This window comes from Desmodus rotundus, chromosome 4 (genome assembly GCF_022682495.2).
Source record: "Desmodus rotundus isolate HL8 chromosome 4, HLdesRot8A.1, whole genome shotgun sequence".
Taxonomy (NCBI): domain Eukaryota; kingdom Metazoa; phylum Chordata; class Mammalia; order Chiroptera; family Phyllostomidae; genus Desmodus; species Desmodus rotundus.
In genome coordinates, this window is record NC_071390.1 from 169,173,683 (window position 1) to 169,199,779 (window position 26,097).

The 26,097-nt window shown below is 40.9% G+C and overlaps 1 protein-coding gene across 1 annotated transcript in view; it reads left to right on the forward strand.

Annotated features, from left to right (window-relative positions):
- Nucleotides 1–26,097, forward strand: part of ADGRA3 (adhesion G protein-coupled receptor A3) — a 103,294-nt gene that overhangs the window by 48,732 nt on the left and 28,465 nt on the right. The window contains exons 7-12 of the mRNA XM_045182827.2: nucleotides 1,740–1,953; nucleotides 6,424–6,588; nucleotides 8,396–8,597; nucleotides 9,551–9,706; nucleotides 19,119–19,280; nucleotides 21,563–21,766. Coding sequence (XP_045038762.2) covers nucleotides 1,740–1,953; nucleotides 6,424–6,588; nucleotides 8,396–8,597; nucleotides 9,551–9,706; nucleotides 19,119–19,280; nucleotides 21,563–21,766 — 1,103 coding nt within the window. The remainder of the gene's footprint in view (nucleotides 1–1,739; nucleotides 1,954–6,423; nucleotides 6,589–8,395; nucleotides 8,598–9,550; nucleotides 9,707–19,118; nucleotides 19,281–21,562; nucleotides 21,767–26,097) is intronic.

Consider the following 26,097-nt stretch of genomic DNA (forward strand, 5'->3'; position numbering starts at 1 on the left):
AAATCAGAAGGCATTTACCGAATTTTACCTGCCCCCATGTTTTTCTTGACAAACCATAACACTCTCTTTACACTTTGATGGAACTGAATAAGACCATTAGTCTATATGAATTCGATAATATTTAGTTTATGCCAACAAGTAGGTCAGCTCAATGAAAAAAGAAAACAAACATTTTTTCGCTTGGTATTTGAGGTTCTTAGGTTCTGAACAGCTTTATAAAAACCAAATTCAGATAGTAACAGAGACCTTCCAATTTTTATCAGTTGGTAAGTTAGGAATTTGTTGATAGTAATCAAATCTCAGGATGCACTCCCCATTCATGGGAGAGTGAACTGATACAGCCTTTTTGAAGTACAGTTTGGTAATATATATCAAAGTTCTTAAGAAACCGATACAATCTGATCCAGTAATTCTATGTGTAAAGGTTTATTCCTAGGAAGTGATCAGCTATGTGTGTAAACCTTCAGACTTTATATTTAAGCATATCTGAAATTCTCAAAAATAGGAGGTCGGTTCACTTATTTGTGACACATCTATGCCTACTCCATAGCTATTGAAAAATGATTTTGAAGAATAGTGAAAGACGAGGGAAATGATACACTTACCATGTATTAAATGAAAACACACACACACACACACACACAATCCTTAAGATGATAGGAAGAGATTCCAGCTTAATCTTCGTGTTTGGAAATAAACAGTCCTAACATTTTTTCCTTTTTCCCTTTAAATTTTTATTGCTGTTTCACAGGTAAAATATGCTCATTGGATAAAAATTAAAATTCATGAAAATAAATAATGTATATGTACATTAGATGATGATGTACACTTTAAATATTTTATAAATTTACTTGCTAATTATCATTCACAGTTAGCTAATGTCAGAGACACATGGGTGCATTATATTTTGTACCTTTTTCCTATGTTTTGACCAAAATATTATATTCTCATGCTTTTGTAACCTTTCAGATTTTGAAATAAGATATTTCTTACTCCATAAACAGTGCAAGGATTAATTTCCTTCTATACATTAATTTCCTTCTATACTTCTCTGCGCACTATGTTATTATTCTTTTGGGTAGACCACTAAAAGTAGAATTGTGTTAGACAATGAACTAAGTATTTTAAAGTCTTTAATGAGCCCATTATATTTGTATACATTTTTGCATATACACTTAAAATTTGTTTTGTTTTTCTGACTGAAAAAAAAATATATCAGCTTTTAAAAAGTAATTAAAATATATGAGATCTTAAAAGATTTATTCCCCTTTTTCTTTAAATGTTCTAAATTTTCTGCAGTGGGTGTGCATTCCTTTTATAACCAGAACCCAGTGGTTTAAGCAAAGGTAATAAACTCTCCAAGTGCATTTTTAAGTTGTGTATATATCAGCACTTCCTTATGACCAGTTCCCTTCTCCAGATCTTGGTGTTACGTCACAGTTGTTCTTTTAGTGTTACTATTTGTGATCGTCAGGTGGCCTGTGACACCCCCCAAAAGGAACAACTCAACCATCAGAACTCATTGTGGAAAGATTTCTTTTTAATTTTTCCATTTTTGTTTTCTTCGAGACCCACTTATCTCAGTGGCAGCCTTGTCTGTGCTGGCATTGGAATGCTTGTTACTGAGGCATATTTGTGTGTCCATTCGTAAAGTGTTAATGAGGATTTCTAGACCTTTTAATTCTGGAGCGTGCAGTCGGTCTTGTATTTGTTTACTGAGTGTGCTTCACCGTCTCTAGACCCTCCCCTTGAACTGCCGTCTTTCTACATGACGCCGTCGCATCGTCAAGTCGTGTTTGAAGGAGACAGCCTTCCCTTCCAGTGCATGGCCTCCTACATCGATCAGGACATGCAAGTCTTGTGGTACCAGGATGGGCGGATAGTTGAGACAGATGAGTCCCAGGGCATCTTCGTTGAAAAGAACATGATTCACAATTGCTCCTTGATTGCCAGGTAAACTTGTTTCAGTGAAGGATTGTCCCTGTGGATTTTAAATATTCATCGTTGGAGGATCGTGATGTGTACTTGGGATTTGAATTAATATTTTATCTTCTTGCATTTAAAAATGTAAGCATCTGGTTTCCTGATTGCTACTCACCGTGTGAAATTAAATAGTCATCTTTTCCACCAGATTTTTTTAGGGAGTGGGGGAGAAAGTACAGGATGAAAAGGGAACATTGTTAAAAAGTTGGAGGATTTTTGTTTAAAGTTTCAGGAGGAGAAATGTAAACTTTTAGTGCCAAGCTTAATTTCTAATCATTTCCTGCTGCTAAGCTCAGACTTTCACTTCTAAGAATCACCCAATTTTTGCTCTCTTATGATTAATGCTACATTTTAAGATGCTTCCTTTCTCTACGCCAGTAGCATAAAAAAATGTAACACCCATCTTGTTAACCCCATGACTGGTGTGAGCACCAAACTCTTCAATTTAAATGTGCTTTATAAAGTGTAAAAAGCAAAGTAAAAATATATATATTATAACTCACCATATATTTTATTTTGGTAAAATCTTAACCTATAGGCATTGGATTTTCTGTCTTTGTGTCTCTTCGTCTCTCCATGTATCTCTTACCTTCCTACCAATTCTTTCCTCTCTCTCTCTTTTTTTTAAAAGATTTTATTTATTTATTTTTAGACAGAGGTGAAGGGTGGGAGAAAGACAGGGAAAGAAGCATCAATGTGTGGTTGCCCCTTGTGCGCCCCCCACTGGGGACCTGGCCAGCAACCCAGGCATGTGTCCTGATTGGGAATTGAACTGGTAACACTTTGGTTCACAGGCTGGCGCTCAATCCACTAAGTCACACCAGTCAGGGCCCCTTCCTACCAATTTCTTAAAGACCGAATTCTGCTTGAATTTTTGAGAGTAGATCTATGGTTTCCAGACTCTGCTGGGGCACCTGAGGGTAGTATCACAACAGACCCACAGAAATGAATGAAAATATTATCGAGAAACTAAAGGTTCTCAGAGTTGAAGATCATGTCTGGGAATTGTGAGAGTAGAATATTCTATTTTATAATTTGGTTCTCTACTGCAGTTTTCTCTCTGATTATTAGAGGCATGTTTTCATTTATGTCTTTTAACATGTTTATAGTAGGCGCTTTTAAATCCTTGCCATCTAATTCAAACTTCTGCGTCATTGTGGGATTATCACCACTGACTGCTTTTCTTTTGAACATGGCTTATATTTTCCTATTTTTTAAAAAGTATTATTTATATGTCTAGTCATGTTGGATGATATCGTGGACATTGCAGATGATTGATTATAGAGAAGTCGGCCAAGTACAGCCTATGGGCCAAATCTCCTGGCTGGGCCTAGGATCTGAGAACCTTTTTTAATGATTTTAAACAGTTATACTTCAGAGGGCTACATAAGTCCCTATATAATATCCTCAGTGTTGCTTCTTGGCCTTTGAAGAAAAAGTTGGAGTGCTGACTCTGGGTTTTGTTCTGCTCACCGGAAGAGAGCTGGTTTTTGTTGCCTTGAGCTGTTAGCCTGACTAGATTCAGACTCCCAGCTCTGCCTTCTGTGAGGTGGGCTGCCTCCGAAATCCCCCCCCCCCGCCGTGTGTGCATTGGGGGTCAGTGTAGAGAGATCTCCGTAGATGTTATGTGTGGAGGCACAGGCTTACAGCCAGCCTCCTTCCTACCTTTGTCCTCTGATTTTTCTGCAAGTAAGACTGTGACTTTCTGTTTGAGTAAGGCATGTCCTTGAACAAAAGCCATGAAAAACAGTTTTATGATTACTCCCCAGGGCCAGCCCCTTCCTCCTCGTGTCAGTGCCTGTCTGGTTTCCTCTTGCTTTGGATCCCTCTCCCTCTCCGTGTGCGCAGATAGTTGTCACTGGGTGGTGTGGAAAGACCCTGTAAACACCAACTGCAGGGAGGGCCCTGTGACAGGCGCTGCTCTGGGATGGCCAGAAGCAGCGTTCCTTTCTTAGCTCCTCTGAGGTTGTTAGCGACCGCTTCTTAGGGCCCAGTGAGAGAAGCCTCTGATTGCTACACTGGTTTTACCATGGTGAGAATTTCCTAAGTCTCTACGTGTGTTACAACTCATCAACTGTGCACTTCACACAGTTGTTATATGAATAGACAAAAATTGGCATATAATACAAGAGTAGAGCTTTAAAAATACATGGAACCTTTTTCTGAATAAAAGCTTTGATTAATTTAGAGCCTTTAATTTTGATGACTGTAAAGTAATTAGATTAATTGATAAAATTATATCAGTAAGTTGTACTTTAATCTAAATTCTTTATAGAAGTACAAACCTTCTAAGGAGAGCAGCCTTGCCTAATATTTTTGTTGCTAGGACACTTGCCTAAAGTGAAAATGTTTCATATGAAGACTGAGAAGTCCTTTACCCCGAGAAGTTGTAGAAAAAGAAAAGACAGTTATCGAGTTGCTACCTGAGACACCTGTTGATTCTTCAGTGTCTCCTCATGTCACTGATGCTTGATTAGAAAGACCAAGAGTTTCTGGTTTTCCTCAAAGATTAGATTGAAGCTGCCTCTTTTTCCTCACATCTCCAAGTGTGCTGTCTTGAGGATACCTGAAAATTTTATTCCAGTAGAATTTGGATTTTTTTTTTTAAAGACACTGGCGTTATTGCTGAAAGTTATCTTTAAAAAATGTTTACAAAATATTTTAGGACCATAGGTCCCAATGGGAGGGATGGTGCCCGGGGCACCACCGTGAACTTACAGAGGTGCTGTGGGGCATTTTAAGTTTTCGGTGAAGAACAGTGATACTCACGTTTGTCAGACTCCACACAGCTGCTGGCTCCAGGCAGTTACAGTGTCGCGTTAGATCATGCTAAATTCGGATTCCTTTTGTGGGTGTCGTACTTTGGGATGTAGAGTTTTTGTCCACTACTTTGACACAAAGCAAGCACCACGTGAAAAATCATTGTGGAACAAGAAATAACGATACCATTATCTGATCTGTGTCTGATGTTTGATTAATTTTGTAATGCTCAGCAGGCACACACAAGCCATTAAATGTAGTTATTGAAGAAGATGTTTATTTCAAATTGATGTGTGCTACTTATTCAAATGGCTACTGAGTTATTAGGACATAGATACACGGTTTGGGGATTTAATTTGGTAATTAGCACCACCATAGGTATTTTTTTTTTGGTCTAGGGGCACCATGAAAAAGTTATCTAGTCAGTGAAGGGGCTGTGAACCAAGAGAGTTTGGAAATCTATTGGATTACGGGATGATTTCCATGACTACACACACACACACACACACATACATATACACACATATACAGATACATATGTATATATACACATATATACATATACATATATACACTTATATATATATATGCACATACACACATACTTTTTCCTATTTCAGTAGAGTCATATGAGTAGAAAGTTTGATAAGCTTTCTGGTTATTTAAATTTAATGTCAGACTCTTGTGTCACATTTTCTTGGAATATATTTATTACAATGTATCGGTATACTTACTGACCTAGTAGAGATGCTAAACATTTCCTTTGATTCAGCGTAATGGTGCCTCAAAGTCTTTATTAGAATATTTGTTGCGTAGCCATTGATGGCTTCGGAGACTGGAAAAATGTGTGTTACATTTCAAGACATAATTTTGTAAGTTACTGACAATGGTATTTTGTGTCTAATTACTTATCATTTGTATCTACTTAAAAGCAAAGCCTAATTTGTCCTGTGAGTGTGGGGAATAAAGGTTAATTAAATGTTCTGACATTTGCTCTTTAATTAATAGGCTTTATGTTAGACAATTATGACTTCCTCTCGCCAATTATATTTACTGATAACTATTGAGAAATATAGCTGTTTTGTAAATTGAAGTATACCTTTACATGGAAACTCCTTTTGTTAAACCATTAATTAATTAGTAATTTACTACATCCTTTTAGAGACTTAACAAGTTGTTTCTTGTATAACCCTTCTTCCATGAAATATTTTACCTTCAATGTTTTCTTAATTACATACTTTATAATATTAATCTCCTTTGTTCATGCTTGAATATTTTCCTTAGAATCAGTAAAAAGCTAGACATAGCTTAGAAACTTCTCCATCGGTTTTGCCAAAGAATGTGCCACGGTGTTCTGCCCTTGCACTTGCTGTCCCCTGCCTGCTGTGCCCTGCCCTCCCTTGTCTGGAAGGAGATGTCTCAGGCATTACGTACCATTGCACTGTGTATTCATAGATCTACTATTGCTCTTCCTGTAGTATTGCAAGTGCCTTTACCTGCTCACCCTGACTTGCTGCTGAAGTACTGAAAAGGAGGGACATTTAAGTTCGTTTTCGCCCAGCAAGTGCTTGGCCCACAGTGCGCCCTCAGACGTATTTGTAAATGTGTGGTGGAAGCCCAGGCTGTGGCCCTTTGTGCCTAACCGTGTTTTCTCTCTTTTTAAAATCTTTCTTCATGCAGTGCCCTAACCATTTCTAATATTCAGGCTGGGTCGACCGGAAACTGGGGCTGCCACGTCCACACCAAGCGTGGGAACAGCACAAGAACAGTCGATATCGTTGTATTAGAAAGCTCCGCGCAGTACTGCCCCCCCGAGAGGGTGGTGAACAACAAAGGTGACTTCAGGTCGGTGGCACGGACAGTGCTGGGAAAAGTCCAGTTTGCCCCACACCCCTTTTTATCCACAAAAGCACCTAATTGGTCTCCTACCCTCCGTGAGAATATTGGAGAAATGTACGTGCATTTACATATATCTTTATAAATCTAAGGACTACCCTTTAGAACAGTGATTTCAGAATCATTTACAGAGAATAAAGCCGAAACCAAACAGGTGGCGGAACTTTATCTCAAATCTGTTGACGTAAGTCTCTCTGAAGGTAGAGCCAGAAGTGTTCGTTTTTAAGAGGTGGTTTTGTTCAAAAAGTTAACAGCCACTGCTGTGGGGAAACATTTTGGAAGTTCTACTAACATAGTACAGAACTCAGACAGGCTGTCCGGGTTTCCTGCTTTTGTTTGTTTGTTTGATTTTTCAGGGTTTTTTAATGGATGAACTTTGGAAGGGTTTGTGTTGCTAGTAAGTCTCTTTTAACTATTGACGGTAAGTAGAGACCCTAGTCAGGAGAACCATGTCCGATTTCCCTCCCCATGTGGTTCTTCTGTCAGTTAAAGAAAGAAGAACTGAAGGGGGTAAGAAATTGGGTATATGTGTTTACCCTTTGGTTTTTTTTAATTCTCCTTGATATGACTATATGGAAATCAACATTCATTATTGCCAATAGATACAGAAGCTGTTGGGGGCCTGGCCCTTGGGGCGCTGCCATTGGTGTTGGACCCCGTTAACATAAGCAGAATGAGTGAAGGGATTTTTTTTTTGTGTGTAGGAAGTTTAGAGTTTGTGAGAGGTAACACCTTTGACCTAGTCTCTCTTTAGTTTCAAAGTTGCTTTAGAACATCTTTAAATGTATTGTTTACTTAATGTTCTTTTATGTTCTGGATTTGAATAATGAGTTTGTGGTTGATATAAACGAAGGGAGATTCGGTGCTCTTAAGAGCAGCATGAAGGCTGTGGAATGCCAGTCCATCTGTTTGCCGTTGGTGCCCTTGCTGCCTTGTGGCTGTCAGCCGGATTTTTAAGGATAAGAAAAGCCTTCGGTGTTAGTCTTTCAAGTCCAAGGTGAAGGAACAATAACAGCATCTTTAGCTCAGCTATTTCTTCATTGTTTTTTTTAAAAATAATATTTTTTAAATTTTCCTTGACATGGATGTGGAAGTCAGCATTTATTGTTGCTGGTGGTTATCTTTTTTATAAAGATTTTGTTTATTTTTGAGAGAGAGAGGAAAGGACAGCAAAAGAGAAACATTGATGTCAGAGAGAAACAAGGATCATTTGCCTCTCACATACTCCCTACTGGGGACCTGGCCTGAAACCCAGGCATGTGCCCCGACTTGGAATCGAACAGGCAACCTTTCGGTTTGCAGGCTGACACTCAATCCACTGAGCCACACCAGCCAGAGTATGGCTTGGCTGAATCTTTTCTGCAGATTAATGGTTAATCTATAATACGTATATTATATATCTTAAATTGAAATAGATGACATTTGGTTCTTTTTTATATTCAAAATCTTTTATTATATAATCAGAACATGACGTTCTCTGTTTATGACATTTTCTATTTTTACTCATAGTGTTTGCGTGTTATACATTTTTCAAAATAGAAGAGGAATCTAATTATTTCACTAATTAATCAATTACTCATCTTTTGACATGCTTCAAGTTATTATTCAGTTTCACTTCCACTGCATTAATAAGAATTTCACTGAGTGTGGCTTGATCTATTTATAAAAACTTTGGTCTTTTTAAAAAATATGTTCTGATTCTGGCTTTTCCTCCACTATTGCTGTGTCTTACGCTGTTTTGTCGTCCTGTGACCAGGTGGCCCAGGACGCTGGCGGGCATCACTGCCTACCTGCAGTGCACGCGGAACACCCACGGCAGCGGGATCTACCCCGGGAACCCACAGGACGAGAGAAAGGCTTGGCGCAGATGTGACCGAGGAGGCTTTTGGGCAGATGATGACTATTCTCGCTGCCAGTATGCAAACGATGTCACTAGAGTTCTCTATATGTTTAATCAGGTAACTAGAAGGTCTTCAGATTTACTGAGGTTGTCAACGAAACATGGTATTCAAACCAGATATGAAAGATCATTTTTAAAATATTTGTCAAGTATACAGATTTGGTGTTTATACTTCGCTTGATGGATCTGTCTCCGGAATAAGTTCTGGTCTTCTCAAATGGTGTTCATGGCCCTCAGTGGTGCCCCTCTTCCCTGTCACTGCCGGGCATTGTGCCTTTGTTTGAATACCTGTGTTATCTGTATCCACCAGACAAAATCCCGGCCATCCTTCACGTCTACCTGGGAGCTACCCCGTGGGCTCCTTTTTATGATCCCTTTGTCACAGGTGACCCCTTGTCATACCTGTACCCCTCACTGCCTTTCCCTGTATTTGCTTTTATGTGTCTTTTATAAACCCTCCCAGATGACAACCAGCTGGAAGACAAGTTTCTGTGTTACACATTTTCTTAGGATCCTTAGCCACCTAATAGACCCTTTTTGCAATGCTTGGTGCCGAGTCATGTTTAAGTCAATAAAGAAACAAATGTAAAACATTGCTGGCGGTGCTTGGTGATACAGATAAGTGCTAAATAAGTGGTTCATAGCCCTGTGCAGGGAGGTATTGATTCCTCCCAGCTGGAATACTCAGGGAAGACTTTTCCCAGCAATTGGGGTTGAGTTTGTGTAGATTGGGATAAGCGAAGAGGAAGCGATGGTGCAGCATGTTTATGTGGTGGCGTTTTCTGTATTACCATTCATTCCAAGTCTTAAAAACATTCCCCTCAGGTCAGTTTCCATTAACATTTTATTTTTCTCAGGTTTGAAAAAGCGTTTTAGGAGGCCATGGTGAGTAAATGTTAAGAGTTTGAATTCATTGCAGTGTTTCGAAATGCAAAGAAAAAATGTTAAAAATGTTGTTGATCGATTTGCTAAATGTTTTTTTTTTTTTTTTTTTTTGCATTTTCATTGTAGATGCCTCTCAATCTTACCAATGCTGTGGCCACAGCAAGGCAATTACTGGCGTACACCGTGGAAGCAGCCAACTTTTCTGACAAGATGGATGTCATATTTGTGGCTGAAATGATAGAAAAATTTGGAAGATTTACCAGAGAGGAAAAATCAAAAGAGGTATTTTTCTGGTTCCAAGTGGGTTGCATATCGCAAGTCAATAAATGGTCGCGTGGTCTTGAATCTTTATTTTTAAAGCCTGTTTATGTTTACTGTATTTGAACTAAATAAATACACTTTTTACATCAAAAATTGTCATTGAGAAACTCATAATCTGTTAGTGACCTTGTGTTGGGAGGCCTAGAGGTGACCTATCAGTTCTTGGAAATTAATGTACCACGATACAGTGTAGCCGACCAGGAGAAAGAAGGTTTGCTCCGTGCTGTGGGTGAGCCAGGGCTGCCTGTGTTCGGCTTCCCAGGTTTCTCTTCTCCCCACAGCCCTCCGCTCTCTCTTCTTAATAAGGTTTAGTCACCCAGAGTGTGTGTGACGTTACTTAATTCCTTTTGTAATGTCCTGGAGAAATGCAAGTCTGTTTTAGGAACTTTCTTGGAATTTCAAGTGATTGGAATATACAAGTTACGGAAATTTAGTGGCTTTGCAAAGTAGTGCATTTTAACAGACCCTTTTTAAAACCGATGACTTGGTGCCCACGTGATACCCTGTAGGGGAAAACTTTGACAACAGCAGTTTCCAGAATGAATGAGCAGCAAATCCTGCTTTGAATGAGTTTCAAGACGGAGATTAACATATTCTTAAGCTCTAAGTTTCCAGCTATGTGAGAACTTTATATATCCTGCTTCTTTTGTGATGTAATTATTTATATGGAAATGAATTCTAGAGGTAGAAGAAACCTAGGTCAAGTCATAAACTGAAGCCTAAATAAAATTAAATGATTTTTTCCAAGGTTATGCTGCTAGGTTACGGCAGGGCTGAAAACAGAAGCCAAGAACCTTGGCGTCTAGTCCAGGTTTCCTGCAGTTTCACACTTACCTTCTAGAAATGTTGCCCTGTCGCGCTATCCGAAAGCACTCAGTAGCCATCTGTGGGGAAAGTACTGTGCTAAACAAACTCTCTATATAGGACATCTCAGATTCATGAATATGTTAAAACATAAAAAAACTAAGCCTTGTTTTCCTTCGTCATTCAAGCAAGGAATTTTTTGGGTACAATTTCTTGCATTTTAGAGATAAGTTTTGGAAGTGCAGCCCCAGTACATTAGGCGCTGTACTCGATATGATGTAGCTGTTAAAGGAAGGAAAATAGATACAGGTATGTACAGAGGACTCAGGTGAACACACCACTTGGTAATGAGATAATGTGTCAGTGTTGTCGTCTGAACTTCAGACCACAGTTTTGTCACTGAGCTCTCCTGCTTTCTGATTGTGTCTCTGGCCACAGCCTGCTCCCTGTGGTGAGTTTTCTCTGCCCTGGGAAAAGCTGCCTGGATTCTGGCTCTGGGGCAGTTCTGCTCTCCGTTGTAGAGCCTAATCACAGCTTTGCTGCCCACATGATTACAAGTCATTCGTGGAAGTGGGATGTTCTGAGTCACTAAAGTAATTGGAATGACATTTGGAATGTGCACATTGAAACAGATTTTGCCACCGTACAGTATATATTTATCTCCATGCCTCCCTGTTTCGAGGTGAGGGCCTTTGCTCACCCTCCAGGTCGTGAAGAGCAGTGTGGTGCCCAGAGGTGTGCATTTCACTGTGTTTGCTAGTGTGTGGTGTGACTGGTCTGCTGCTTTGGAATGTGCTTCGGGGCCAGTGTCTTGTTGATGACTGAAAGTAAATTTGGTTTCATGGGTCATTAATTAACCTTGCTTTACTTTAAAAATGGGAATGACACTTGCCTGCTTAACTTGCAGAATGAGCGTACAAGTGAGAAAAGACGGGTGAAACCATTTTTGTACAGTAGTTGCAAAGCTAGGACGTAATTTTATAGGGTTAGGAAATGTAATATTCTGATGATTTCAGAAGCTGAGAATGAGGTCCTTAAATATCAGTGTTCTAGTTACTTCTCTAAAAACTTACAGTTTGATGTAGAGTTCTGTCACTTTCACTGGTTGATGTGCAAGGTAAACTTTGAATTGCAGTATCTTTGGAAACAAATGATGGCAACTGATTATAAAGAGGGGAAACAGAGGAAAATATTCAGGATTGGAAAACTGAAGTATAGATGCAAATCACTCGTGATACAGTGGCGGACATCCTGTCTGGTTCTTTGGGAGTTTAAACCAAAGGCCATCCCTTTCACCGTTTATTAGGATTGCAAAAGGAAATCGGGAGGGCTAAGGAAGGCCATTACTCCAGCATAAAACTAGGCTCTGATACCCTAAAATGTGCATAGCTCAGTTGGACAAATAATTAAGTTGATTTTTGTTTTATGTCCAAAAACTGACTCTCCTGTGAATGAAGTCATGGCTGACATATTGTGAACAGTGGCCTTTTAACCTGGGATCAAATCACACCCACACAAGCCGGTTTTCGGCGGGTAGGGTGGGTACTAAAAGCTATCACACTGCCAGTCGTAAGTGGTGTGCTTAGTGGGGTCTTAAAAAACAGCTGAAGGTTGTCTGTCAGGCAGCATAAGCATCTGTTCCGTATTTCGGCGAGTGATGAAAACATTATGCCTCCATTTCAGTAGATGAGAAAATATTAGGGATGACAGTGGGTTGTATTAGAGGCTCCGTCCTGTGCTCCAGGTGAGAAATGGCCCTGCGGCATGCACCTGACACTACTTTACTACAGAGGGCATTTGGCAGGTTATTATGTGCAGGCCTAAAAAAATGTATGAAGTTCATGTGTTCATTTTAAAATGTAATCACTTCTGTATTGGCTGTTATGTTTCTTCTTTATTTCCCATGTTTCTGATTGTTTTCTTCATCTCCTCAGACTTTTCTGTATCGTTCAGCTTTTAAAGACCCAGCTTGCTGGCTTTGGGGATCCGTTCCTGAACACTGTTTCTCAAACTTGACCCTGCGCCTTTACCACCTGGAGGGGTTGCTAAACAAAGCGTGCAGGGGGCCGGGAATCCGAGTGTCTAGCGAAGGTCCAGGGGATGCTGGCGGTGTGTCTGTGAGAAAGGCAGAGGCTTTGAGAACCACTGTAGTACCTTTGTATTTATAGTTACCTAGTTAAAATTTTCCCTTTGGGTTTAACTTTTTAACAGCTTTTTAGAATTTTTTTATTGGAAAATTATAAAAGTATAGGAGAGAATGTTTTGTTAATATCTATTTTATACCTGTCACCTTCAACCATTTTCAGTATTTACCAGTCTAACTTCATTTATCTACTTATTTCCTTTATCCTCCATCCCCCATCCTCCTTCCTTCCTTCCTTCTTTTCTTCCTTCCTTCCTCCTCCCTCATCTTCCTTCCTCCCTTCCTTCCTTCCTTCCTCTCTCCCTCCCTCTCTCCCTTCCTCCCTCCTTCCCTCCCTTCCTCCCTCCACCCTCCTCCTCCTCCTTTTTTTATTTCTTTCTCTGAATCATTTAATAGTGAATTCCGTATGTCATATTTTATCCATAATTTTTCTGCAATATAAGGAACTTTAAAACAGAACCATAATATTGTAATTGTGGCACCAAAATGAGCCTCTATGTCTGTGTCCTTACTTAATATCATCAACTATTTAGTCCATGTTCAATTTTCCTTGATTATTATTGTTATTATTTTTAATGTAGACCTTATTTCTAGTTGCCTTATTTGGTATGTGGGATTTTGTAGACAGACAGTTATGTCACCAGAAAAGAACAATCCATTTTTCTGCTCCTGTATAAAATGGCTTTTGTTTTTGTTCTGGTTATGCATGGGTGATAACAGATATTAGTGTGAATGGTCTAGTTTGTCCTTATCAGGGGTGACACTTGCTTGATTCGCCAAGTGCCGAGGGTCCGGTACCAGGGTGACGGGTTGCTTTGACGTGAGTTTTCAGCTTGAAGTTTTTCAGACCATGGAAGTCATGTGAAGTCTGACCTCAGGCCTCTGTGAAGGTCAATTGGAGTTTACAAGTTGTTGGGAAGTGACTTTTTACCTCCTTCTCCCTTGGGTCAAGGTCAAGACAGGTACATTTCAAGTTTCCTCACTGCCCCTTTTCTCTGCGGGGCTGATTACATGGTGGTTCGCCCTGACCCTGAGGTATCCTGTTTGGTTATCAGCTCCATGCACCGACCTTCTCCCGTAAGGCTGTTGGTGGGTCCCAGGCCCTGTGCGGATGTCACAGCACAGTCACAACATAGTCCCTGGTCAGCCGGGTTCACCCCCAGAGTTTCCACACTGGCCTCTGGAGGCGGCTTTGTCTCCTGCCTGGTCATCGATGCATGTAAAAAGAATGGGCACGCTGGGTGGAGGGGGATAAAGGAGAGAAAAAATGGGACAACTGTAATGGCATAATCAATAAAATTTACTTTAAACAGTGAAGTAAAAAAAGAGATAACTTTTTCGCTTCAGCATTTCTCTCTTTAGCAAGAGAGTTGTCCAGAGTACTTAGTTTGCTATTCTTCCAGAAAGGGAGATACACAGACATTTTTGTAATCAGAACAAATCAAAATCTGCTTCCGGGGGAGAAGAGGAGGAACCTTAGACACTAGGCTTTTCCAGGTGTTGTGAAGGTGCGGCTGAGGTCGCTGCACATGAAATCCTGCCTGTCCTGGCTGGCGTACCTCACGTGTTTGGTGACTTCGTCACAAAAGCAGCTTCATCTGTCTGGAGGAAATGGTCCCCTTTCTGTTGATAATTGTAAAATTACCTTCACTGCCTTGACTAGAAACATACCAGGAATGAACTGTTCCCAGTCACAGCTGCTCTGCCATTGATACATATTTTTAACTTGTCTGTGTCTCTTTACTCTCTCTCCTTCTCTCTGTTTTAAATCATTACCTGAGGATATGTGTATTGAGTTTAGAGAGGGAGGGGAAGAGAGAGAGAGAAAGAGAGAGAACAGTGATAGGTTGCCTTCTGTACACACCACGAGGGGGGACCGGGGATCAAACCTAACCCTTCGGTGTATTGGCTGGTGCTCTAACCAATTGAGCCACCTGGCCAAGGCTCTTTTTCTTCTCTTATGTCTGTATTTCCCACTCTTTCTTTCTGTGTTCTTAATTAAAAATAATTATTTTTAAAATTTTGCTAGGCTCCCTCAAATCCTTTCTGGAAGGTAATGAAGAATCAATACAACATTATTCTCAGCATCTCATCTTTCCCCTCTTCCCTTCTCCCCTGTTTCTCCAGTTCCACCTTCATCAGCTTCCCCCTCCTTCTCTTTACCTCTGTGCCTCAGTGAAACCAGAGGTTTACTGTTTGCCATGGGTCCTGATGGTTTCCAACGACACCTCTCATTGACTGTTGGCAGCTCACCCGAGCCAGCTGCCGAGAAGCCAGTAGTGGAATCCCGACACCGTCAGAACCCTGGAGCTTGTGTAACCGCTATGTAAGAGTGACATACATACACTTTTAAAACTTGACTTTCACAAAAAAGCATTTTCTCCATTAAAAGTAATCAAGATGATAACGTACCATAAGATAGGCACCATCTCAATATGCTAATTTGTAACGAGGAGAAAATAATGAAGACTCGAACTTTCATAATATCAGCTGCTATTATTGTTATTATTTGGTCAAGTTGGGACTGCATGTCAATCCCTGTGGTTCCCATTTCCATCTTAGCGGTCCCAGAACAGCTGTCTGGCTTGCTGCCTCCCACACACTTGCGTCTGCAGTTCTTTCCTGGTTATTGGAATCAACAAGGGTACCTCCTGCTGATTGAAACCGGAAGTGTGGGGAGGGGTCTAAAGAGGGATCTAGATTCCTTGGTTTTTCTCAAAAGAAAAAAAAAAGAAAGACATGGATGCTTAATGAAGGTATCTGTCTTCTGTTTGCTTTTTTTTTCCTCCTAATTTACTACGGAATGAGATGTTCCAACCACCTTTCATAGTGTTCTTGATGTCATTTCGCAGATGAGCAGCCTGAGTCCTGGGGAGGCTAAGAATTGGCTCATGGACATCTGACCTATGACAGAGTTGCAATCTTACCCCAGGACTATTTAACTCCCAGACACATAGACATTCTGCCTTCACTGTTGCATTTTACTCCTTCTACATTAAAAGGAAATATCAAGTTTAGTTCATGCAGCATCTTATGTATTTCATATGCTAGCCTATCAAATTAATGAAATTTACAGATGCTTTTGGTCTAATTTTGATCAGAATTCCAAACATATCTACCAGGTGGGCAAAAGTAGGCTTACAGTTGTGACTATGTGAAACAGAGTTTGTGCAGCTACTGTAATGATCATAACTTGCGTGTCTTCTTCCGTCCGAACAACTCGTGCCCGCCCCTGTACTGAGAAGAACGAGAACTATTCTGTCTCTTAGAACAGATGACATTTAACATTTTCATTGTTATTAGTGTGGCATTTTCATCCTTTACCCTTTATCTTTGATCAAGTGTGTTCACACGTTTATTCGTTTCATCTTGACCGTTTAGTGGGACAGGTGGCCGAGCAGGTGCGTGATTCCTTCTGACCTTCTGTGGCTCGAGTGGCCTTCCGGGAATGAGGTCAAGGGGACAAAAATGCTTTGGAATTCTGGCTGCAGTTTCTAAGCTGTCTTTGTCAGGGTTCAGGGGCACTTTTTTAGTCCAGTGTAATTTTTCATGCACTGTTATTCCTTTTGTGTCCTTTTTGTCACTGTGACGGATTCGGAACTGCTTCTGTAACCAGCTACACAAGCATACAGCATTTTATGATTGCCTGCTCTAGGGAGGTTGTTGACATCACATCTTTTTCCTTAGTTCTTAGCCATGTAGAATGAAATAATGAGAACCATTGCTTCTTCCCAGCGAAGACCATCTCTCTAGTCAACTGCATACCTTCTTAGAGATATTTCTTTTCTTTATAATTTTTAACACCTTAAATTCCATTACTGGCATCATTGAGTGAGCCACAGGAGTCCTTCGATCCTGTAATAACCATCGTTTTTCAGTGGAGATGCTGTATCCATCAGGTCTCACGTTGCATCTTCATAAAGTTTGTACATTTAAAACCTCAAGTCTCTTAGTAATTGTGCTAATCTGTAAATGCTTCCTTAGAGTAGAATCCATATTTTCCTGCAGTTTTTCTTTTACGTTTTTGCAGCCACTGGGAATTTCTTTTTTTGACAGCCAGAGAGCCTATTTTACCCTATTCATTTTTGCCTGAAAGTTCGAAATAACAATAGGTAAAAATAATGCAGAAAAACTTAGCCAAGTTATTTTAGCTACTCAGAATTCCTACTGAGAGGTGGTGGTTATTTTTCTAATTGCTTTGTAGACAGCTGGCTGATAGATGGAGTAATCGACATGTTGGAGACCCGACCCTTCTTCATAACTTCAGAAATAAGGACTTCCGTCGGAATGGGATTGAACCCCGTGCCTGTTTATTAGGGTCAGCACCAGGATGCTAGTGTCTCGTGGATTGTGCAGACCGGCTGGGGATTCGGCAGAGCTTCATTACAGGCTCTTCCTAATTCTCTGTCACTTGATGCTGTTAACCTCTTGGGTTTGGGGGAAATGCCCTTTGCCTGTGTGTGAGTCCACTGAAATAAGGTGTTTGAATTAAATTCCATTACTCTCCATCATATATCCCTCTGCTTATTTCCTTCATTGCAGTTATAGTGTAAATCGCTTTTTAAAAATGTATTTATTTCATATTTTCCTCGCTAGATTGTAAGCTCCAAAATAGAGCTTGTGTATGTTTTCCACTGTTCAGGACAGTGTCTGCCTCACCTGGGTCCTTGGTAAATGTTTAGTCAGTGACTGAGTGGATATTGTATACCATCGGCTTTCCTGCCAGGGTTATACTATGAGTGAGGGTACAAATATAAGTAGGACGTTGAGTTGCCCCTGCCCTTGAGGTGTTTACGTTGAAAATAAAATAAGGAAAGAATTGTGATACACTCTGTGAAGGGCAGTGCAAAGTCAGTAAACTGATTTTTGAATTGGATGAGGTGTTGGGATGAGGAGGAAGAGGCAGTTTTGCTGGACGCATTGGTCCAGTTTAATTATGAACACAGACTTTAAAAATGCCCCCTTCCTAACACTTCTACTAGAGCCTGTAATTTTCAAAGAGGGCCTACATTGTGATTCAAGTGCTTAAAAAAAAAAAAAAAAGAGCAACAAAATTACAAGGCGAGCTCACATTTTTTGAGTGCTTGCCACATGCCAGGCATGGTTTCAGGAGCCTTGTGTGTGTTAATGGAACTTAATCTGCACAATATTCAGAACAGACAGGATTGTTATTATCCACATTATACAAATAAAGGCAGGTGCAAGAGGTTAAGTGGCCAGCGCAGCTAGGAATCCGGGTTTGAAGTCCTGTTCTTCACCCTGGTACTTACAATAGTTATTTCACCCCATGGTTCCAGGGTTGGTATCTGGTGGGATTTCACAGGCCTGTCTTTGTGAAGGACTCTGGGTGGGATAGACTGAATGTTTTCCAAACCCACCTCAGCCCTCATAATTATACATCCTGGGAAGACGAGTGGATGAAGAACGGGTTGGGAAGCTCGCCTGGGATCTTCTGCGATGATCAAAAGACTTCTGATGAAACAGCCTTGGCTTTCTGGCTTGGCTTTGGGGCCTCACACCTTTGATGCGTGCGTCTTGATTAGAGAACCAGCCAGCTTCGAAATCCTCTGATCCCACCCCTGGAATGCTTTTGTTGTTCTTTCGGCTGTAGATCTCCCTCTCACTGAACATTTTGCTCAATACCAACCCCCCTGACACCAGTCTGTCTCATTAGCCCTGCATGTTCGATGCATTGCTCTGACACAGGGCATACGAGTCAGCATCAACAGTCCGTGGACTTTTCACTGGCATCGCCGACATGCTTACATCTGTCAGCTACGGACTGAGCTAGTGAAAAGAACGCAGTAAATGAGTTCTTTTCATTAGCTCAGTTCATAACTTAATAAAACAAGCAGTGGAAAAGTGAGCACCTCTTCGGATCCATTCATTCCATGGCCCCGGGTCTTCAAGGGGAGTGCAGGTGCATTCGAGGTGGAGGAAGCTGTGTGTGCAAAGACATGCGATGGCCCTGTATAGATGGGGAGCTTCCTGAGGTTGGACAAGTCTAGAGTTTTGAGTGGCACCAGTTTGTAAAGAGCTGGGCAGTGGGTATTTCTTAGTAATAATACTAAGCTCATGCACACGAACAAGGGTTCCTCAGTGGTTTTCCACACACAGAGTTTAGATCTTTTTATTTGGGGGTTGCGTGATGTCTTTTCCCCCCTCTCGTTTTGAGTACCGCATGCCAGTCTTTTCACGAATGATTTGGGGGTTACATAAGTACCCTGTTTGGCCCTAAAAATTACCAAAAGGCCACAATCGAATGTGCTGTTCATGTCCACAGAGGGTTTCATGGAAGGGAGTACAGTGCCTCTTGGGTTTGCATCGGACAGCCGAGTCTGCGGGCCTGTCTCGGTGTCTCGGGAGGATTCGGATGGTGTAAAACAGTCTGCCTTAGTTGCTTCTCTTCTCCCCTCTGCTTGCCAGCTCGGGGATGTGATGGTGGACATCGCGAGCAACATCATGCTGGCGGACGAGCGTGTCCTGTGGCTGGCTCAGCGGGAGGCGAAAGCCTGCAGCCGGGTTGTCCAGTGCCTCCAGCGCATCGCGACCCACCGCCTCGCAAACGGCGCGCATGTTTATTCCACAGTAAGTGCCATGTTATTCTAGAACTCTGAGAAAAGAAGTCCTAGGCTTAAAAAGAAATTCAGGGGACTTTGTGCATATGTGGTACTTAGAATGGTGCCTTGCCTGTGGAGTAGGCATGGACTTAGCCAGCCTTAAAAACAGAAAGCGATGTTGTGTGGTCCTTAGACGTTATAGTAAACTATGTCGCCTTCCTGCACGTGAAAGGCTGTCACTTCCTGCGCCCTCTCTGGCGTGGTGCGGATGGTGGGAGTGATGCTGGCCGTCCTGCGGGCGTGGGTGTGGCAGCTGTGGCACTGTGTCCTACAATTGGCTTTCTCCTGAGTTCAGTGTCACTCTTGAGTTCCCTAAAATTGTTGGGGCAGGTGCCATCCTTTTTTCTAGTGATTTTCCAGCTTAATTTGAACAGCTGTTCATCTACTACTATTTAGATGAGTACCTCCTTTCATTTTCTTTTATTTTTTAATTTTTTAATAGAATTTATTGGGTGACATTGGCTAATAAAATTACATAGGTTTCAGTATACAATTCTATATTACATCATCAGTATATCATATTGTGTGCTCACCACCCTAAGTTGTATCTCCTTTTATCACTATTTATTGCGCCCCCACCCCACTTCTCTGGTAATCACCATACTCTTGACTGTGTATACTGTATACTATGTATATGAGATTTTTTTTTTTGCTTAATCCCTTCACCTTTTTCATGCAGCCCCCCTACCTCACCTCTGACAGCATCAGCCTCTTCTTGGTATCTAGGAATCTGTTTATATTTTGTTTCTTAGTTTATTTTGTTTAGCACACTTCACATATAAGTGAAATCATATGTTATTTGCCTTTCTCTGACTGGCTTATTTCACTTAGCATAATGTTCTCCAGGTCATCTGTGATGTTGCAGAAGGTAAGATTTCCTTCCTTGTTATGACTGAGTAGTATTCATTGTGTAAACGTACCACAGCTTTTTTATCCACTCATATTCTGACTGGCACTGGGTTTGCTTCCTAATCTTGGCTATTCTACGTAATGCTGCTACAACCATAGGGGTACATTATATTCTTTCAAAATAGTGTTTCAGGCTTCTCTGGATACATTCTCAGAAGTGGAATCTCTGGGTCATAGGCAGTTCCATTAATTTTTGAGGTCACTCCATACTGCATTCCACAGTGGCTGCACCAGTCTGCATTCCCACCAACAGTGCACCAGGGTTCCCTTTTCTCCACATCCTCGCCAGCACTTGTTGTTTGCTGATTTATTAATAATGGCCATTCTGACCGGTGTCGGGTGATATCTCCTTGTGGTTTTAGTGTGCATGTCTCTGGTGATTAGCAACATTGAATATCTTTTCATTTGCCTATGGGCCATCTGCATGTCTGTTCAGGTCCTTTGCCAATTTTTAAATTTGATTATTTGGGTTTTTTTGGTATTGAATTGTATAAGTTCTTTATAAATTTTGAATATTAACCTTATCAGATATATCATTGTGAATATGTTCTCCCACTCTGTCTCTTAAAATTTTCTGAGTACAGGTCTTTTACATCCTTGGTGTTTTTCCTAGGTATTTTTTGGGGGTGCAATTGTCCATAGAATTGCTTTCTTAGTTTCCCTCTCTGGTAGTTCATTATATAAATGCAACTGATTTCCATATATTTATTTTGTATACTGCTACTTTTCTGAATTTATTTACCAATTTTAGTAGTTTTTTGGTGGAATTTTGGGGTTCACTAAATGGAGCATAGTGACAGAAGCACCTGTGGAGTGAGTCTGTGTAAAATTTTTATCTGTGCAGCTCAATGCGAAGAGTTAACTGGATCATCCTGTAAAAGAAAAAAGTGAATATGCCATGAGGTACTGAGCAAGGCGACCTTTGAGAGCATCTCCCAAGCCCCTATTACTCCTCCGGTACTGTGATGAGGAAAAGGGATATACTGATACTTCTAGCTGATTTTTTCTATAGCACCTCTCCATTTTTGGCTCACAGTTTTCTGCAGAGTGCTCTTTAAATTATTTTTAATTGAGTTTGAATTTGTCTGATCCTCCACACTTCATGACCCATCCTTTCCTCTTCACCGATTCCTTCCTATTGTGGGACATCCTTTTGTTTCCAGCATCTTTTTTTTTTTTTTTTCCAATTCTGCCATCGATGGACATAGAGTCTTTGTTTCGTTAGAACCTGAGCTCTCTTTTTAATTTATGTGCTGTGTCTCATGCTTGAAAATTATTTGAAAGGGCTTTTCTTTCCATTTTATAAATCTTCTGTAACTTCTGTTTGGTCAACTTTTGTAGTATTCGCCCAACATTGCCCTGGAAGCATATGTCATCAAGGCCACCGGCTTCACTGGGATGACGTGTACCGTGTTTCAGAAAGTGGCCACCTCTGACCGCACAGGCCTTTCTGACTATGGGAGGCGGGATCCGGACGGAAACCTGGATAAGCAGCTGAGCTTCAAGTGCAATGTGTCAAATACGTTCTCCAGCCTGGCACTGAAGGTATGTGATGGTCTATGAGCATTTAAGACCTTTTACCGTTAGACTAAAGTCAAAATGTTTTGCTTTGCAAAATAACCTTATTAAAAGTCATTTCGGAGGAGAGGTTGTTGGTATTCGTTTTGCTGTTTTGTTTTGTTTTTTTAAATAAATTCAGACCAGGAGGGGACATGTTATAACTTTCATGGACCCAGGCATTTTTGCCCTTTGGACTCCTTCCTCCACACAAAAATATCAAAGTTCTATTTTATGACTGCAATGGTAAGAAAATGAATATATTAATGTTACATATTAAAACATTTTCTTTGACCTTAAATTTCATTTTTATTGCTCCTGATTTTCAAGACATGAAAGTATTCGGTGCCCTTGGCTTTGTGCCTATAGGACTTAGTGGAAAATCAGCCCTGAGACAGAGCAGTTGATTGGGCAACCTGTATATCAAGAATTTTGGCAAGGAAGTCAAACATGATATGTCTTCAGAAAACGTGTGTTTTATTGCAGTGAGCAAAATTAAAAGCATTGTTGTTGATTTTTAAAATTTGGGGTTTAGAAATGTTTCATTAAAGTACGTTGAAGAAATAGTGGAGGTATAATCCAGCTCCTAACGGAACCACATTTTTCCGTTCGCTTGGTGTGGGCATGGGTCATTGTGTGCTCTGTGGATTTTAATTACTAAGTGGTTTCTTTGTTTTGATCATTTTTGAAGTATATCACAAACGGGATTGCAGTCACTTTGATGGCTATGTAATAATTGATCAACTAGGTGTTAGGTGTTTATGCATTATGGGACTCAATAGATATTGAATGAATAAATGAACGAGAAATGAATGTATTTCGTCATACATTACCTGGTGACCTCCCTAGGAAAAGCCAATTTGCGAAATTTAGAAAGAGCCCATTCCCCCCACCATGCATGACAATCTCAGCTAGGTCAGAAAGTCTAAGGACCACATGTTTACTTGTTTCCATATGCTCAGAGGAGAAGGGTCAGCACGCATTTGATATTCTTCTCTTTGTGCGAGTGCTCGATGCAGCCAGCAGGGCTACTGTAGGTCTGCTCCTTTCCTCACTCCGTTTTTTACTGGTAAACACTTACCGCAAAAGGCATAGACATAGCATCACACACAAGCCCTGGAGAGAAAGGTGTGTGTCTTTGAGGAGCACTGAAAATTGAGGAATCCTTCCATCTGAGGGGATCGTAGTTGGTAGAAAGGAATTAAAAAATGGTGAAACCCTATACATTTGATCAATTTCACAAACCCGCCCCTCTGGGTAAGAAAAGTTTCTGCTTTCTAAAGTAGAAAGCTTTAAATGAACACTCAAATTTGTCAATCTTGTACTGTTCTACCCTTTTGATCATACTGTGGCTAGAAGCCAAGGACGCATTACACTAACATTCATGCTTCATATATGGACTTGATTAAATTGAGTGAAAGAACATTGGCTTTTGTGACACAAAATTAGTTAAATATTTTAATGTCAACAGCTCAAAATGCTTTAGCACGTTAACAGAAAACTTTGTATTTTAAACTTTGTACTAGGATAATTTATATGCTTTGTGTGTGTGTGTGTGTGTGTGTGTTTTAATGCCTTGAGTATAGCACTAACTACACAACTTGAACCTGCAATAATCGATATACTCCCCTTCAGTGGGAAAATATGCTAGCATAGGAGGTCAAACCCATAAAAACCCAGCCCTTAGCAATATTGGAGCCTTACTTGGATTGCTTTCTACATGTTTCTTGCATCCTTCTCTGTTTACTTACCATCACAGCCTGGGTTGGAGGGACTTCCATTCTGTGTTGACCAAACCATTGTTACCTATTGAGTCTCTGTCTCCAGGTTGTTCCTTAAAAATTTGTCCTTCTCATATGGATTAGTCTACCTAGGGCTGCTGTTTGGCCAACAAGTACCGATGCAACCATGCCAGTTAGCAGATTATTGAAGTACTTCCTTACCTTTACAAGTAGCTGCTGCCACAGTGCTCTGAGCGCCTCTGCAGCCCTGCTGGCCCTTCTGTTGGGGACACCGCCCAGATGTGTTCGGTGCCTGGGGAGCAGGGGGCTCTCGGAGCCTCCCCCTCTGCGGAGGTTGTTCTCATGGTCAGTGTGTGCATCACTTCAGGGTCTTCGTGGTGTCAGCATTATCCTAGATCTACCCAACTGGAAATTGACCTCCTACCTCCCCTGATAAACACTTCCTGTCCCTCTGTAGCCAGGCTTTCAGGTGGCTTCCCCATTTGGCATTTATTGCTTGCTCCATGTCTCTTCCTTCCTCCTCTTCCTTTTATCCAGTGACAGCAAACGTCCCTTGCCTTCTCTCCCAGTCATTGGGCATTCTCAGGCCAGGCTCATGTTAATTCATCTGCTAGAATTTTCTCCTTCTCTCCTTCCCTCCCCAGCTCCATGGTTGTGTGTTAACACCCAGCAGAAACTTCACCTTCAAAGAATCTTAGCTAATCGCATCCTGTCTGCCCTTACCTCTCCCATCCTTGTGTCCTGTATTTATCTACCTCACTCTGCCCCTAACCCTCTGCTCATCTCTCAGTCATTACACAGAAGACAGATGGGTTTCCCACCTCCCACACTGGACTGGGGACTGTATGAGGGCAGAGCTAGTGCTGAAGTCACCAGTGATTCCAGTGCCTGGCCCCAGGTGTCTGGCCAGTTTGTCATCTGACTCTCAAAGCACCAAATAAAATATTTTTCATAGCCAAATGCTTTCTTCCAGCATCAGCACCGTAATTCAGAAATGTTAACATCACAAAATGTTACCTGTTTTTGATGTACTTCTAAAAGATTTTAGAAATTTTTAGCATTTTCAATTTATCTGTATTGTATCCAGAAAGAAGCAGTTCTTTAAACCTTTCTTGACTGTAATTTAGAAATTAGTTTTTCTCTACATATCTGCTATTTCCCTCATGTCAGACATTTAGGGCTTTAGCCCAAATGAAGTCCTTTTCATTTTCCAGACCAGTTTTGTACATCGTTTTGCTTTCTGCCCTTTTCTGAGCCCTCAGGACCACCCCTGTCTGGGGATGTTCCTGCTGTCCTCCCTCTGAGAGTTCTTCCTCAGAGTTCATCACTGCCTGTTAGTCCCACATTCTCCAGAGTAATTAGAGGCTGATGTGGTGGTGAGTTGAGTTATAGGGAGAGAGGCCATAGGAAGTAGTGACTAAGAGTGTGGTCTTTCTGCAGCCGGACAGCCTAGATTCACATTCCGCTGCCCCAGGTAACTGCTGTGCAAACTTGGGCAAGTGCTTCACCTCTCTGTTGTCCGTTCCTCATCTGTTCCACAGGAATCATGGCATGGCGCTCAAAGGGTTATTAGGATTAAGTGAGGCTCATGTATAGACATTTACAACAGTGCCTGGTGCAGAGTAAGCATGTAATAAGTGTTAGCTCTTATTATTACTGTTGTTTTTTTTTAATTATTGTGGTCTCTCTCTTGTTAAATTGTGAATATTTGAGGGCAGGCACATGGCCCATTTCATCGTGTGTCTAGATTCTGCGCAGTGCTGACACAGAGGAATGAAACACTCCGTAAATGTTGTCGGATAAAAATTAACAGTCATACTTAATTAGCAAAGAAAGTCAGTTAAAAATTAATTCTAAAGGCAAACATAATCCCTGTTAATCTTTAGCAGTGAGATAATCAGAAGGTGGTCTGCAGTTCAAAACTGATTATACATAAGAAAATAACCAGAATATGTCATTATATCTATCTGTTTAAAATGGAGTGTGTAGATAGTCAAGAAAACATGGAGAAACTAGTGTTTTATTCTTTTAAATGAGTTGGCTTTTTGACTCTAATTTTATTATCAGAATTTTGTAGACTTACACAGATTAGGGTTTTAGGAAGATTTAATTTATTAATCACACGGGGGTAGGACTCCAGATTGTTTTGTAAGGAATGATGTTAACATCTAGAAGTATTTGAGTTAACATCGCCTACGATACTTAACATTTTCTTCTTAGCTTAATGTCATTGCAGAGACGTATACGTGAATTTAGCAAATAAACTCATGAGAGCTCTATGATAACATTGGTATCGTGTGTGTCTACCCTTGGTCAGTTTTCAGTACTGAGATTAGTACTAGAATTGTAGAAGAAAAGCCATGATGGGGTTCATGATTCCCTCGGTCCTCACATGCATTTGCCAGGAAGAGCAGGAGCTGTGTTTGGCAGATGAGGCCCAGAGAGGCAAATAGAACTGGGCAGAGTGTTGGCAGCTATGAAGCGGTGACGTGGGGACCTCGTCCCGGTTCCTTGTTTCAAGTCCCATGTGCCTTTCCTCGTGGGTGGCATGTGAGCTTTCAGGAATAAATATTAGAT